This window comes from Notolepis coatsorum, assembly GCF_963971535.1.
Source record: "Notolepis coatsorum genome assembly, chromosome: 5".
Taxonomy (NCBI): Eukaryota; Metazoa; Chordata; class Actinopteri; order Aulopiformes; family Paralepididae; genus Notolepis; species Notolepis coatsorum.
In genome coordinates, this window is record NC_140169.1 from 196,077,888 (window position 1) to 196,095,577 (window position 17,690).

General features: G+C 41.8%; 1 protein-coding gene across 1 annotated transcript in view; it reads right to left on the reverse strand.

The window, feature by feature from the left end:
• The window catches only part of wdr3 (WD repeat domain 3), a 91,053-nt gene that overhangs the window by 55,921 nt on the left and 17,442 nt on the right, over window positions 1-17,690 (reverse strand). The window contains exons 10-13 of the mRNA XM_084315209.1: window positions 4,123-4,224; window positions 2,937-3,167; window positions 460-553; window positions 259-360 (exon numbers count right to left, since the gene is read on the reverse strand). Coding sequence (XP_084171335.1) covers window positions 259-360; window positions 460-553; window positions 2,937-3,167; window positions 4,123-4,224 — 529 coding nt within the window. The remainder of the gene's footprint in view (window positions 1-258; window positions 361-459; window positions 554-2,936; window positions 3,168-4,122; window positions 4,225-17,690) is intronic.

The following is a 17,690-nucleotide window of genomic DNA, read 5'->3' on the forward strand; positions in this document are numbered from 1 at the left end:
GCTAAAATGCTAAATATATAATCTAAGAATCCAATAATCTAAATCTAATATACCGTATAATATAAAAATGCATGAGTCTTTTGTCTTTAATGTTAGCTTGCAAACTCAAATACGGTCTTGGTAAACCTCATAATGAATTGTTTGGGGAAAAAAGGAAAAACATCGTGATGTGTATCGTGTATCGCCGAAAGGTATATTTAGGCCATATCGCCCAGCCCTATTTGAACCGATACCGGAGCACACCCCACACACACGTACCTGGTCCGGAGCCAGACAGAGAGACCACAGGGCTCCATCGTGGGCATCAGCCGTCTCCAGGAGGCTTCCTGAGGCCAGGTCAAAGATCTGCAGCTTACCACTCTGACAGAACACACAGGAGACCGTTTAGTAGAACACCTGGGTTCCAAGTAGCAGAACATCATTCAACAGTCACAATTGCATCTGTGTGTGTTTGAGTACCTTAGTTCCAAGGATAATCTGCCTGTCTCCAGGCACAAAGAGGGAGCAGAGGGCGTATTCACATGCCATGGTACGAATCACCTGCAGAGTGGACCTGTGGCACAGGGAGGGAGGGACTTCCTGTCAGACAACCAATCCCGTCTAACTGTTTTAAACCCTTTTAAACTAAACCGATTAATCACAAGATGCTTTACAGAGAGGAGGGAAAGGCAAAGGAATATAGCCAATTAAATCATAATGTCAAACCATTAAGACATGATGTCAAACCATTAAACCATGCAATGGTTGCATGAAAGATTAAATGTGTGACAACTAGAGAAGTGCTAAGAAGAATTAATTATCTTGGTGTCGTAACAGTACATAACATTTTATTTTGCAATAAAAATTGGGTTAAAGGCCCTGTGGGTTAAAGTCCCGGTGATCATAAAATCACTAAAGCAAATTGAATGTGCATATGCACTTTTGCTTATTATCTTATTTTCTTTAGGGTGAGATACTGTAAGTGGCTTTCTGGAAAAGAAGCTGAACATTTTCCTCAGATAGTAAAATACTCTAACACTAGGCCCCACAATTAACACTTTAACTGCCGAGGTTAAATTCATGATATACCATCCCTTGCCAGCTCTATTTGTCTATGGAGAAGTTCCCCTTCTTTGCAGGGCTATAACTTTCTAAATTCTATTGCTAGATTGCCATTATTAGGGCCCATTCAATGTCCTATATGTATTGTTCAGGGTGTATGAACGTTAAACTTTTTCATTCACATATTCATACTAAAATATGGTCTAAAGTATAAGTATGTTTTCATCTCTTTCTGCAGCTTTCTCCAGAACGTGATTTATAGCCCCAAATGCATTATATTGATGATGAAATACAGTTTGATAGCGATCTGTGCCAGATAATAAATTTCAACTGGATGTGGTTCTGGAAGTTACTACACGTCATCTGATGTTGACCGGATGGGCGAGGGGGCGTTTATAATTCCGTGGGCAACGTTATACCATTCATCTAATGTGGGTCATATGTTCATCATAGCAGTTTAAATCGAACACGGTAATACTACACGCTAAAACTCACCCCAGTCTCCTCGGGCCGTTGGGCGATCAGCATGGAGTAGACAGTTTTCCATTATGGGATGTCGAAATACCTGATCTATTTCCAGGTTGTATAATAGTATATACGTCCAAATCATGTTGTTTTTTCGAGTTATTTCCACCGATCGATGTTCACTGTGTGAAGACTGAGTCTCTCTAACATTAGCGAGTGCCCGGACCACATATGGAGTGAGTCCTGCCGGGTTAAAGGTTGACATCCGGTTTCGATCTGCCGATCGGCCACCAGATGGCGCTCTTGAACCGCTAGAGGATTGAGAGGAGATCAGAACTGTGTGTCAAGGCTGCAGAGGGGAAATATGATTCCGATCACAGATTTTTGAAATATTGATATCAAAGACGAGTTACGGCGTCCGCGGCAACTTGAGCATGGCGGGGAATGACGAGTGTTAACACCAACAACTGCTCATCAACAGTACTGTCAGGGTGGAATCCCAAGTGCAAACCTGCATTTATTCTCAAATTTGAAAACACATTACTCCCAGTAATTTCTAATTATGAATGAATGAATGAATGAATGAATGAATGAATGAATGAATGAATGATCATTGCATTTATATAGCGCTTTTTTCTAGACAGACTGAAAGCGCCTTTTTACAATGTAGGTTGGAAATAGTTTCCTTCACAACACTGTGTAGCACCCAACCTTGTGGAAAAGGTAGATAGCTTCAGGTCCCTGGTGAACAACAACAACATCCTCACCTGTCCCTGGTGAACAACAACAACATCCTCACCTGTCCCTGGAGAACAACAACAACAACCTCACCTGTCCCTGGTGAACAACAACATCCTCACCTGTCCCTGGTGAACAACAACAACAACCTCACCTGTCCCTGGTGAACAACAACAACATCCTCAGCTGTCCCTGGTGAACAACAACAACCTCACCTGTCCCTGGTGAACAACAACAACATCCTCACCTGTCCCTGGTGAACAACAACAACATCCTCAACTGTCCCTGGTGAACAACAACAACATCCTCACCTGTCCCTGGTGAACAACAACAACATCCTCACCTGTCCCTGGTGAACAACAACAACATCCTCACCTGTCCCTGGTGAACAACAACAACAACCTCACCTGTCCCTGGTGAACAACAACAACCTCACCTGTCCCTGGTGAACAACAACAACATCCTCACCTGTCCCTGGTGAACAACAACAACATCCTCACCTGTCGCTGGTGAACAACAACAACATCCTCACCTGTCCCTGGTGAACAACAACAACATCCTCACCCGTCCCTGGTGAACAACAACAACATCCTCACCTGTCGCTGGTGAACAACAACAACATCCTCACCTGTCCCTGGTGAACAACAACAACATCCTCACCTGTCCCTGGTGAACAACAACAACATCCTCACCTGTTCCAGACCTTGACCGTGTCCCCTGAGGCCGAGAGGACGGCCAGGTTGTCGGAGCTGAATGCCACGGTGCGGGCGTCGGTACGGTGGCCCCCCAGGGTGAGGCGAGACGTCTTGTTGGCCACAGGGGTCTTGCCGCTCGTCTTCAGACTGTACGTCTCCACGGTGTTGTTCTGGAGCAGTAGTGCCACCTTGAGCTCCCCGCCCGCACACAGCAGGCAGTCCACCCACCTGACGGCATGGAAGGAACGTATTCATAGTGCGAAATGTTATTGAAATCACAATGTGGCCTTAGTGCGAGAGCCAAATCACAGGCGGTATGTGATGAAGACGAAATGGGTGTCAAAATACCCTTCTAATCAAATAGTGTGGCGCTAAAGAAATGCTCTGGCCTACAAATCACATTCTATATCACAATTGCAATACAGTATCTGTCAAAATCATTTCTAATTTCAAAAAGATTTTCCCATATCATTCAGCCCCAAACAAAGTTTGTCCGAGGGGAAGCAACAGTTGCGATTGGAGGATCAAGAAAGAGGGCAGGGTTTGAGATAGGTCAATAGTATTATACCATGTGCTCATTGGCAACAGAGGTTATATTATAAGTCATATTATATTCCCCACTGACACTTTACTTACTGCCATTATTTAGTTTTATTTATTTAGTTTACATCATATTAGTTTACTGCCATATCCATCATCCCACTGCCACTTTACTGCCATTATTGTATTATACAGCCATTATTTATTATTCATACGTACTATGTACCACTGCTGCTAAAAGTTTTGCACTAAGTTCTCGTTATCTCTATATTTACATTCACTCATACATTCACTTTTTTAAGCTACTGTCTACATTGTATATAGTCCTGTATACTGTCCATATGTTACTTTATGTTTATAGTGTACTATATGTTACTTTATGTTTATATTAGATCTTGTTTTTTATATTACACCGTGGGAAGGGGGAAACGCAATTTCATTTCTCTGTATGTCTTGCACATTACGAGAGGTGACAATAAAGCTGACTTTGACTTTGATTTAATGATTAGCTTGTCGTTTACCTACCAAGGCTATCTGCCATGATGATGTTAGTGAATACTATGAATATCAACCTTAAACCAGTATGAATACAGGCGACTTCTGTGTCCCAAGTATGTGAACAGCTGTATCGAGTGAGACTGACCTGATCTTGGAGGAGGCCTTGATGCTCGTCAGTCTGAGGATCTCGTCCTTCAGCACCCTCTCCACCACCGCCTCAGGAGCCTCCCCTGCACCTTCCTGAGCCCTACAGCAGGGGGCAGTCATAAAACACATCCTTCACAACTAATAATTCACCAAAAGTTCTGGGTCAGAGACCAAATAGCAGGGAGCGGTCACCAGTGTTGGGTGCGTTACTCAACAAAAGTAATATATTCCATGTTACTCATTTCAAAAGTAATATTATTACTTTTTATTTATTACTTTCTGGGAGTAATAATTTGTTACATTACCTGTTGAATTACTTCCATTACACCCTGCAGAACTGCTTCCTTTCTTAACGTAAGAATTCGGGACAAATAGGCTACTTGGCCTGTGTGCCTCTGTGTCAATGATCAATAGAAACACCTCAAGGACCTTTCAAACCAGATGCACAGGCTGCCGCAATAACAGAGCTGCAACTAGAGCTAGATCCTCGTTTTCAACGGAGGACCCAGACGTGGAGCACCTCTGGTGTGAAAAGCTCATTAGCTGATGATTTACACTTAAAACTAAAACGAATTCTACCCAGGAGAGTCGAGGATTCTACCTGCCTCTGTGAAATACATACCTAAGTGAAGAAGATGCATCAGTGCTGTTTAATTAATTAGGTGCCACATGGTAATTTGCAATTGAAACAGCTGTCCTGTCGTAATTAGCATAGCTGGTTAAGGACTGGGGTGAGTTCTGTCCTTGGAGCGTTTGCAGTTGAAAAGTCACTACAGTAGTGACATCAAGGTGTGCGTTAGGAACTGGAGACTGGCTGATGACAAGACCAGACTGGCAATCCTGATAAACACCAGAAATTCCTGTCCAATTTTGGACCCATCTGGGCTGTTACTCACAGAAAATCATTGATTGACAAACACAGTATTTGTAACATAATCCAGTGGGCTACTCCACTGCAACAATGTGTCCATCCGTTCTCTCAGAAGAAGGTGGTGTAGTGGGTGCTTTGTAGGGCTGACCTTCAATTTTTTTTGGAATTCGAAGCTTCAGGGCCGAGATTCGATTTTAATTCGAAGCTTCGAGATAAAAAAATAAAAATAAAAAAATTCATGTTGTGGGACTTGTACAGCACTTTGTTCAATTTTGTCAGTGCTGTAAAGTTTAAACCTTTTAAAATCTTAGACAAACAAAACACTTTGCTTTCATGAAATATTGTAAGCTGTCATTTGAGGCTTTATAAAAGCAGCACAATGAACCCAAATCTGTCAGTGCCGAGTCCGACCTCATCTTAAATAGGGGTGGGACGATACATCGATCCAGATCGATACATCGATGTAATTATCAACAATCGAATCGGATCGATGCGATGTAATAAGATCGATTCATATCGATACTCTTATTTTGAAAATCCTGTGGCGAGTCTCATATCCGCCCAAGAACAACAGCAGTAGCTCCGTGTGTGTAGATGTTACAGCATAGCATTCTCCCTTTCTGTGTGTGTGTGTGTGCGCGCGTCTTTGGAAAGACCAGATGAGGTCAGAGGAGTTTGATGTTTAAATGTTATTTAAACATAAACAATATAATACATAATAAATGTAGGCCTATACATGATCATGCAACATCAACAAATTGTTGTAGGAACTGTTTGGGAGAGGGAGGGTGTGAGTTTTGAGTTCCAAAAAATGTAGCTTAAAGTTTAAAGCTCAATATATAAAAACGTGGCACTTTACAGTGAACAGGAGGTCTATTTGTATTAAAAACAATAGATTGATTTTCCTTTAAATGTCTGGAAGAGCTCAAAAATACAAATGTCAAATGATATTTTCATTACCTTTTTTTTGTTGATCTAAATGTTACTGTTTGTGTTAAATGGACATATGATATCATCTCATATCGATCGCAGGCACCTGAATCTAATCGTATCGTATCGTGAGAGACTTTGTGATATCGGCAAATATCGTATCGTTGTCCAAATAATCGATATCGTATCGTATCATGATGAAACTGGTGATTCCCACCCCTAATCTTAAATAACAAACAGCATTGCTTGTTGTAGTTAACAACAGAGTTGATTTTGCGCAACAAATTTTTTTTTTTTTTTAATATATAATCGAATTTTATTTTCATATTTGAATCCCATGCCCATCGAACAAAGCTTCGAAGCTTTGAAGTATTTAAGACAGCCTGAATATTTATACCAATATATTTAATTAATTATCTACTGCGTTGAATTAGAGCAGTCAACTTGGTTGTGTTTGCCGTTTGATCAATATGTGCATGCAGTGCAGCTGAATGGTTTTGTTCCATTTGTCAACACTGTCCTACTATAGGTTAACACTATGATCGCCGATGACGAGTTAAGATGTCATTCCTAGCCATGCTCATTCTGCCGAAGACGCCGTAACTCGTCTTTGATGTCAATATTTCAAAAATATGTCATCTAAATCATATTTCCTTTCCGGAGCCCTGAGATGTACTGGTGAGCTCCACTCAACTGTCTAACGGTTCGAGAGCGCCATCTGGTGGCCGATCGGCAGATCGGCCAAGAGGGAGGGGGGCGCCAAACAGGAAGTGCTCATCCATATGTGCTCCGGGCACTCGCGATCGGTAGCCGGACTCCATCTCAACACACTGGATGATCAATCGCTCGCCCTAACTCAATAAACAACGTTATTTGGACGTATATAGTATTATACAACCTGGAAATGGTTCATCAGGATCAACATCCCATAATCGAAAACGGTCTACTCCACGCTGATCGTCCAACGGCGCGAGGAACATACGGTAAGATTCAGCGTTATTTTCTAACGTATTCCATATAAACTGCTATGATGAACATATGACCCACTCTGGATGAATCATCTAACGCTGCCCACGGAATTATAAACGATCCCCCGCCCATCCGGTCATCATCAGATCATACGTAGATCATTCTAGAAGTACGTCCAGTTGACATTTTTCATCTTGCACAGATTCCTACCAAACTGTATCTGCCTGTATCAATATAATGCATTTAGGGCTATAAATCACGTTCTGGAGAAAGCTGCAAAAAACGATAAAAACATACTTATACTTTAGACCGTATTTTAGTATGAATATGTGAATGAAAAAGTATAACGTTGCTACACCCTGAACAATAGATATAGGACGTTGCATGGGCCATAGTAATGTCAATTTAGCAATACAATTTAAAAAGTTATAGCCCTGCAAAGAAGGTAAACATCCCCATAGACAAATAGAGCTGGCGGAGGATGGTATATTAAGAATATAAGCCTGGCGACCAAAGTGTTAAGAGCGAACTTTAAGAAATAACAGACTAATAGTCAATGTTGCGCCCTCCCCAGTTTGCAGGATGTGCTGCCCATTTGTTATCATTCTGCTATCATTCAGTTGTAGGTGTGTGTGTATGTGCATATATGTGTTTATGTATATCTTAACATTAACATTACTATTGATCCTGTTCTAGGACTCTTTGTTTAAACTTAATTAAACCACTACGGTTTAACAATAATGATAATAATAATTATTATTGTTATTATTTTCTTCTACCTTTTAACCCTTTAATCGCCAAGGACGACTTAACACGTCATTCTCCGCCATGCGTAATCTGCCAATGACGTCGTACAGCGTCTTTGAGATCAATATTTCAAAAATCTGTCATGGCAATCATATTTCACCCACGGAGACTTAAAATCTCCTGTAGATCGCCCATATTTCGTCCGGGCACTCGCTATCGCTAGCGGGACTCCATCTTGATACACTGGGCATCGATCGGTTGCAAATAACTCGATAAACAACATGATTTGGACGCATATAGTATTATACAACCTGGAAATGGATCGCATATATCAACATCCCATAATAGCGATCTTTCTGCTCCACGCTGATCACCCAACGGTCAGAGCAGGGAACAAAATAACTAGACGCCCATCGCCAAATGCGTGTAGATTTACAGTCTGGCGTCTGAAAATAATAGTCTGCCCGCCAGCTGGCGTGTAGTTCATATCGATACTCTTATTTAGAAAATCCTGTGCGGGTCTCATTGCCGCCCCAAGCGCAGCTCCAGTCATAATATCTGGGCTCCGGCAGCTAGAAACTTTCCGTTCATATGATACTCTTATTTTGAAAAACCCTGTAGCAACTCCGCAAGTCATATCCGCCCCAGTCCGTGCTTCTGCTCCATTAAAGCCGAGCAGAGCAGCGATACACAGCATGCAGCCATAGAGCAGACTATTTGATTCCTTAAGGGCTCGAAGTTGCCTGGGTTTTGGTCATATGCTCCCGAAATGCTCCCGCTGTTTGACTGCTTCTATGTGCAGTGAAAACTACTATGATTTGCAACCTAGTTATTCATTTAATTCGGGGCAAACTAGCGTTAGCCGCGCGGAGCTAACGCTGCTCTGCATAAACACAGAGAGAGAGAGAGAGAGAGAGACAGAGAACAGCAGGCTGACTAGAAGAGGGTGGGGGCTAGCGGGGGAGGAGCCGTGTGTGTGGTGTGTGCGCGCTGACAGAGAGGAAAGACAGAGGAATAACGACCAGTTGACTGACTCATTCCTTCAGTCCACTCAAAATTATGCTAATATTCCTTATGTTGTTTATGATATTAATTGAAAATAGCATATGAGAGTATTATATAGTAATAATAACACATGGCGATATACTAAAAAGCTATTTATAATTTTTGGCTAGTAAAAAATCTGCCCGGCTGGTAGTTTTTCAAATCTACCAGCCAAATGGCTGGTAAGTCAAAAAGTTAAGTTTGTTCCCTGGGTCAGAGGAGGCCGCGGTGACTTTCAGCGTGTTTGATTGTTATTAACCGTATAATCTGCTCTGATATATATATCGCCCATACTACATGAATCATTTAACGTCGGCCACGGACTTATAACCCCCCCCCCCCTCCGGTCACCAGCAGATGATGAGGCATGACGTTTAGGACCTTGTACAATTGAAATTTTTTATCTGACGTCAATCACTATCAAACTACATTTGATTATCTAATATATGTATTTGTGGCTATAACTCACATTCTATGGAATGCTGCAGAAAACGATAAAAACATATTTATACTTTAGACCATATTTTAGTATGAATGAAAAAGTAGAACGTTGCTACATCCTAAACGATATACTTGATGTTGAATGGGCCATAGTAATGTCAATTTAGCAATACAATTAAAAAAGTTATAGCCCTGCAAAGAAGGGGAACATCTCCATAGACAAATAGAGCTGGCAGAGGACGGTATAAAATCAGAATAATCCCTGGCAGATAAAGGGTTAAGAGGCATTTAATTATTAATTCTTTGTTATTGTTGTGGGAGTGTGTCGTGTAGCCACTGAGAAGGAAGTCTGCTTTTTACCTGGCTGTTTGCGTAGTTTGCAGACGACCAGGTGGGATGCAGCTTAATCTCCGGATAGGAGAAGTTATAGTAGTGGGGGGGAGGGGGGAGGGAATGGGGGATTGTGTTGTTTTTTCTTTTTCTTTTCAGTCGACTCGCTGTTTTATTTTTGTTTTCACGCTCACGCTCGGTACTCAATGGAACCTTAACAAGTGAATATGTATCTATTATAGTTTTCTACTCCAAACGAATTACATTCAATCAGACTGCATCCTTTTTAGACTATGGCTAATTTGAATATCCTGATCTGGAATACAGGGGGTCTCAATATACCACATAAACGCACAAGTGTACTAACGTGGCTAAAAAGGAAGCAAGTGGATCTGGCTTTACTAAGTGAAACGCATCTTTTATTGGCGGATAACGCAAAATTGGCAAATAAATTTGATCATAACATAAGTTCTTCTTCTTTTAGCACCAAGGCCCAACATTTTTAATATTAAACTGTTAGATGTGTGGTCTGATGCAAATGGTCGAATCACTATTGCTAAAATAGAATGCTCTAACCGGAAAATTGTGCCGATTTCTGCATACGGCCCTAATTTGTATGACGCTAACTTTTATGCTGTACTAACTTCAGATATGTTGAAACTACCTGATTACTCTTTAATAGTAGGAGCTGATTTTAATGCAGTTTGGGATCCATTGATCGATAGATCCAATCACGCGGAAAACTCTGATCAGAAGCAAGCTACCACAGCCCTACAGGCCTGGTCTAAGGACACAGGGGTAATTGATATGTGGCGTTCGCTCAACCCATCCGCGAGGGCAGGGCTGTACGTTAACTTTTTTTGCACATAGCACTGGTGCTACAGAGGTTGATCGTTTTGTAGCACAGGCCAAAATCTTGTAGCACAAGTATAAAATGTGTTATATTTGTAACAGTCACAAATGTGCCTATTGTATTTGTGTTATTTAGTTGCAGTGCCATGTTTGGCTGTCATTTTATGCTGACAAGTTGACGTCACACAGCCAGACACGCTACGTGTAAGGAATTATGGGATTTGGTGTTGGGTGTATGGACTCTACTAGGGGTGGGAATCACCAGTTTCATCACGATACGATACGATATAGATTCTTTGGACAACAATACGATATTTGCTGATATATGCCACGATATGATACGATGCAGGTGCCTGCAATCGATATGAGACGATATCATAACATAAGCCCATTTAACACAATCAGTAACATTTAGATCAACTCAAAAAAGGCAACGGAAATATCATTTGACATTTTTATTTTTGACCTCTTCCAGACTTTTAAAGGAAAAACAATCTATTGTTTTTAATACACATAGACCTCCTGTTCACTGTAAAGTGCCTAGTTTTGATATATTGAGCTTTAAACTTTAAGTTAAATGTTTTGGAACTCGCAACACGCAACCGTTTTATGTTGCATGATCATGAATACATTTATTTTGTATTGTATTTTTTATGTTTAAATATCAACATCATCTGTCCACCCTCAGTACATTTACTATCAATATAATATACTCGTCTGACTTCATGTGATCTTTCCAAACGCACACACACACACAGAGAAGGGAGAATGTCTGCCCCCTATTCTATATGAATTGAAAATGGGGGACCCTGATGGAAACAAGACAAACGTCTTTCTCAGGTCTGCATCCCCTTAACAATTGTATGTATTGAGCCGTACTGTATTGTACCCATTCTGCAATCTGTTAAATACAGTTTTCATTCATTCATTCACCCTCCTCCTCACTCTGCCCGTCTGCTGTTCTCTCTATATAAATATGGCTATGAACAGCTTGTTGTTAGCTCATGCTAACGTAACGTTCATTTCGGACTTTATGACGCGAGGATTGCAAAGCATGTTATATGCATTTGACCCGTTGCCGAGTAAAACAGCAGGGATTTGTTTTGGGTCGCGACAACACTATCTACTAGCTCTGTTTCAATGTCCGCGTTCCAAACGCTGCTGAGACGAGTCCTGCAGTCACCTGCTGTGTTGTGAGCTGAGCCGAGCGGATATGAGTCACTGCTCGCAACTCGCGTGGATATTGTTCGCTAGGGATTATGGGATTTGGTGTTTGATATATGGAGTTTTACGCAGAAGGGACATTGTATTTAATCGCACAAGACTACAAGTACCAAGTGGATAGCGGGCCATCGCGGGCCATCGCACCAGTGCTATTGAAGTCAATCCTTTCATCGCACAGACTGACGTCAGTGTCGCACGTGCAACATATATATCGCACTGTACTGCCCTGCGCAAGGGATTACTCCTTCTTCTCGTCGAGACATAAGACCTCTTCCAGAATTTATTGTTTTTTCTTCCCCACATCTCTTTGATAGTTTTGATGTTGACTTATTGCCCATAGCACTTTCAGACCACAAGGTATCCTCCTCAAAGGTTCACTCAGTAAAATAACATCCCGTGCCCCTAGATGGCGTTTTAACTCAACACTTCTGAAAAACGGAGAGTTTAACTTGCAATTTAAAGAGAAGCTCACTGAATTCCTACAGTTTAATGTTGGCTCTGTACAGGACCCTATTTCTATGGAATTCGGTTAAGGGATTTTTCAGAAGTAACACTACTCTCTTTGCATCTAATCTCCGCAAGGGACGTCTCTCCAAGCTAGAGGAACTGGAAAAGCTTCAAGCCATGTTGATCTCTTCCTTGCAGCACAACTACTCTAGTCGACTGGAGCTTCAAATTAAGGTAGTGAAAAAAGAGATTAACTCCATTTTAAGACAACAATCTGAATTTCAGATGCACAGAACAAGACAGCACTACTACTTTCACGCCTCCAGGCCTAGTCACCTACTAGCTATGAAGATATGTGCCAGTGAGCAATTTGCAGATATCCCTTCCATTAAGAACCAACAGGGGGAGGTAACCACCAACCCCAAAAAGATTAATGATACATTTGGCTGTTTTTATTCCAACCTGTACAAGTCAGAGGTGGTCTTTGATCATACCAAGCTGGAGGATTTTCTTGATCAAATCAACCTACCACAGATCTCAGAAGATAGTTCTAGGTTGTTAGCTGCACCTATCACACTGGTTGAACTTAGAGAGGCGATTGCGGATATGCAACGGGGCAAGGCTCCCGGATGGGACGGCATTCCACCGGAACTCTATCTTGCATTCTGGGATGTACTCTGTCCCTTATTACTCTCAATGATCTTACACTCAATCAAAGAGGGCAATTTTTCTAGAGATGTCAATATGGCGCTTATATCGGTTTTACTCAAGAAGGATAATGACCCCACCGAATGTGGCAGCTACAGGCCCCTAAGTCTCCTCGGAGCCGATCTTAAGCTATATGCCAAGGTTCTAGCCACCAGACTTCAAAAGCACATGACATCTCTAGTTCACCCTGATCAGACCGGCTTCATAAGAGGCCGCCTGGTTACTGACAACATCAGACGGTTACTGCACGTGATTAATGCCAGCAAGGATATTGCAGCCCCTACAGCGGTCATGTCCTTGGACACAATGAAGGCATTGATCGTACGCACGGGTTACGCACATATCTGTGTGTACGCCACGTTGATAAATGAGGGCCCAGGGCTGTACGCTAAGCTTTTTCACTAGGGGCACACTTGCCCCTAAATGAGAAATTTAGGGGCAAAGAATATTTTTTAGGGGCACATTTTTAAATAACTATTTTACCATTATAGTAGGGCTGGGCGATATGGCCTCTAAATGATTTTGCGATATTTTTTGGCCATATCACGATACACAATATATATCGCAATATTTTGACATTTCCTCCAAAGCACTTAAAAATGCTTGATTCAACCCTTTGATGCATACAGTCACGCCAATATGATGATTATAATAAGTCCCTGCAACATATGTTTGCATTATTAAACCATTAAAAAATTATTTAATGAAAATGTACTAAGAGTAGTCTACTGACACACTAATAAAAAAAATTATTTACATCTAAGACCATTTATATAAAAACTCTTGGGTGCCTTTTTTTTGCACAGTACTGTGTTTTCTATCCACTTTAGCCAAACACACACACATGTATATATATATATATACACACACACTACTGTGAGAAAATAATATTTACACACAAAGGGATAATGGCTTATAGCAGACTTAATGATTTTAGAATATTTCAGATAATGAAATTAAATGTTTATATCATCAACTATCCAGTTAGTATTTATACTGTCTGTAACGTTTGGCTACTTTAAATCATTGAATGTAGAGAGAGAGCGAGAGAGAGAGAGAGGGGGCGAGAATGCACGAGAGAGCCAGCCCCCCCCCCCCCCCCCCGGGTTTTGTTCTAGGTTCGCGTTTTGATCGTCTAAGCTGCCGTAGGTGATGACGTCACACTCGAATGTAAACAGGAAGAGTCTAACACGGAGATGGAAAGTGGATGATATACAGAAACGAATAACCAATAAATATGAAGTTATGTTTAAACTTCTGTTGTCAAGCGTTGTCAATATAACCCACCCCCTTTCCTCACTTTTCCACCGTCCCTGCTACAGTCGGGACCACCAGCTAACGTTAGCCTATAGCTCAGCCGTCCCTGCTTCACTCGGGACCACCAGCTAACGTTAGCCTATAGCTCCACTCGGGACCACCAGCTAACGTAAAGTTAGCCTATAGGTCCACTCGGGACCACCAGCTAACGTAACGTTAGCCTATAGCTCCACTCGGGACCACCAGCTAACGTAACGTTAGCCTATAGCTCCACTCGGGACCACCAGCTAACGTAACGTTAGCCTATAGCTCCACTCGGGACCACCAGCTAACGTAACGTTAGCCTATAGCTCCACTCGGGACCACCAGCTAACGTAACGTTAGCCTATAGCTCCACTCGGGACCACCAGCTAACGGTGAAATCACTATGCGCAAGCTTGCGAGTAGATATAATTTTCCATTCGCACCGGCCAAATTAGGGGACAATTTGCGACGATCTCGTCGCAGTGTACAGCCCTGTGAGCCTGCGAAGGCTACCATCCTACCGGCAAACATACTTATGGTGGAGCACTTTAAATGTCTCGGGATTGAAATATTCCCCACTATTAGCCAGACGGTAAGGTATAATTACTCCAGCTTGGGTGACAGGATTACGAATGACTTTAACAGATGGTCCAAATAAAAAAATGCATTACAGGCCCGTGCGTCAATAATTAAAATGAATATTTTACCCAGAATTAACTTTATCAGCTCCATGCTCCCGTTACCTCCTCCTGTTGGTTACTGGCAGAAATTGCACTCTGCCTCGTATAAATTCGTTTGGAACAATAAACGCCCGTGCTTGAAGAGATCAACTGCCAAAAGGAGTAAACTCGATGGGGGCTTAGCATTTCCAGACTTTAAATATTATTTTCAAGCTTTCTCTCTGAGACCTTTGATCACTTGGTTTGACGCTCAAGCAGCTGTATCTTGGCGACCATTGGAGGAGAAGTTGGTGTCCCCATATAGACTTCAGGATATTGTGTATACCAACATATCAATTAAACAATGTAAATTATGATTTGGCCCTCTAATCACACACACTCTAATCCAAACTTGGCGTGACAATCAGAAAGTGGGTACAAACCGCCATCAATGGCACACGCATTCCCCTCTATTTAATAACAATCTTCTCCTTATTGGACAACAACCTATTAGGTACCCTAGATGGGAAAAGAAAGGCATCCACACATTGGGGGATATCTTCGATAACTCTGGTCTCCGCTCTTTCCAGGATATATCCAACGGATATGATCTCCCCGGAACCTCCCTTTTCTTTTATTTACAAATAAGAGCAGCTCTGAAGGCTCATGGCGTGCCATGGGACGCTCCACTAGTGTATCACCGCTTTCACAAATTATTTTATGACAAAGAGACATCGAGAGGCTTCGTTTCTTTCGTTTCTGACTTTTATCGCCATTTACTCATGACCTCGTATAAAGAGCTCCCCCTGGATACGATTTGGAGAAAGGATGTCCCGGAGTTGGATGTAGATTTTGATTGGGATGCAGTCTGGGAAAATGTTCGGTTATCCTCACACAACCCAGATCACCAACAGATTCATCTAAATTTTATTCACAGGACTTATTTAACCCCTAGACCAGGGGTCAGCAACCTTTTTGACATGGAGTGCCTGTTTGAAATATAGTTGAACTTGTAACTAGTGTGCCTCAACAATATTCCATGAATCGTAATTTTTTTCTTCTCATAATCAGGTCTTTTTAATGATAATTTTTACATTATTACATCATTATTGTTATTGTTATTATTAACAATATTATTATGATGGTTGTATCAACCCTAAATCTGAGTTGGGGGGGGGAATGCAAAACAGCTGCATACAGTGCGACCATTTCACTCACATTTGCCCATTCATTTTTGGACACATCACACACCACCTACAGGCCTAATGGAGAACACCAGGAGAACACCAGGATGTGAATGGAGGGTGAATGTGAGGTATATCGTGTAAATAAGTTTTGATTGATCGCAAGACTACACTGTAAAAAAATTAATAATAATAAGTTACCAGAACTTAAAAATATTGAGTTCAGTTACTGTGCATTAAGGTTCAGTTTTCAATCCATAATACGTTTTTTTTTTTATCCACTTTTTCTCCCATTTTCTATATTTTCTCCCATCCCAATTTCGTATCATCCAATTCAACCCTCCCCTGTCACGAACGCTGTTTCTTGCCTTCCACAAGCCGGCTGCAATGTGGACTAAGTCATACATAGCACAAGTCCCCTCCGGTACTTGAGGTAACAGCAGTCGCATCTTTTCACCTGCGCAGCTCGATCTCTCAGTGGCGAGGAGTAACGCGTGGGAGGCTCACGCTGCCCCCGACACTTCCTGATTCTACTGCGCAGGCGCACCAACCGACCTGTAGGAGTCGCTGTGCACAACGCCCGATCCCCACCCATCAGTTTCCCACCCCCTAATACGGCCAATGTGTATTAGTATGAACGACCAGCTAAACTGAAAGCAATGTGGAGCGCTGGGCTCGAACAGGCGAGCCCAGCGTCTCTGCATTTGTGGCGAGCGCCTTGCCCACTACGCCACGTAGCCGCCCACCAATCCATAATAAGTTAACAGAAAATAAGTACACAACCACATTATTTCAACCTAATAAAACTATGTTTATTGTCATTGTTTTAAGAACACAAGTTGACTTGGTAATACTCAAATTTTTTGTAAAAAAAATTGCTTTTAACATGTGCAATGTTCAATGAAATAGAAAAATAAATAATAAAATGTGTTGATTAATCCCACTGGTCACAATGGTGACCGTAATAATGTTTTTGTTATAAGGCTCTGCAAATGTTACTGAATGATGTAGCAATGTATTTCCAGCTAAATTGAAATAATAAACAAATAAAGGGTCTCAATTAAATATGTGGTAGTAAAAAGAACCTGTGGGAGGATTTCAACAAGATAAATGCGACAACAGTGCAAAATATTTCACTAATATATTTTTAAGGCTGCCCCCTGTGCCTATGAAAATGCCCCTGCGTGCCTGTGCAGGCACGCGTGTCTAGGGTTGCCTACCCCTGCCCTAGACGATTGAATTCAATGGGTCTCAGACCTGACTCTCTGTGTACCTTGTGTCCAAATGGCACCACAGGTACATTTATGCATATGTACTGGGAATGCCCTCCTGTTGTGATTTTTTGGGAAAATGTTACATATCAGCTCTCAGCCATTTTCTCTCTAACCATACCTGTATCTCCTTCTGTATTATTATTGAATGATCTCTCTAAATTACCGACCTCTATACAGGTGAAAAAGCTCATTTTGGCCGGCCTCACAGCCGCAAAAAAAATTATTGCCTCACGTTGGTTTCACCCAGACAGACTCTGTCCAAAGGTATGGTTTCTCACCTACCTTGACGTGATCTATTTGGAGATATCCACGGCAGGTGTTATAGGGGTTATGGAATCTGATATCGCAATTTGGTTGGCTGCAGTGGCAAAGTTGAGGGAACGCATATACATTTGGACATTTTTGTTTTGATTCTTGTTTTTTGCTGAGTGATGTATTGTGAGTGTGACTCATGTTGAGGTCCTGGGGTGAGCGGGGGGAGGGAAGAGAACGAGCGAGTGTCCATGTAGGATGATCACTGTACAGTTGTATCAGTTGTTGTCTTGTCATGTGGTGTTGAGTTATTGTCTTGGGAAGTCTTTTCATGTATTGTTGTTGTTGTATTG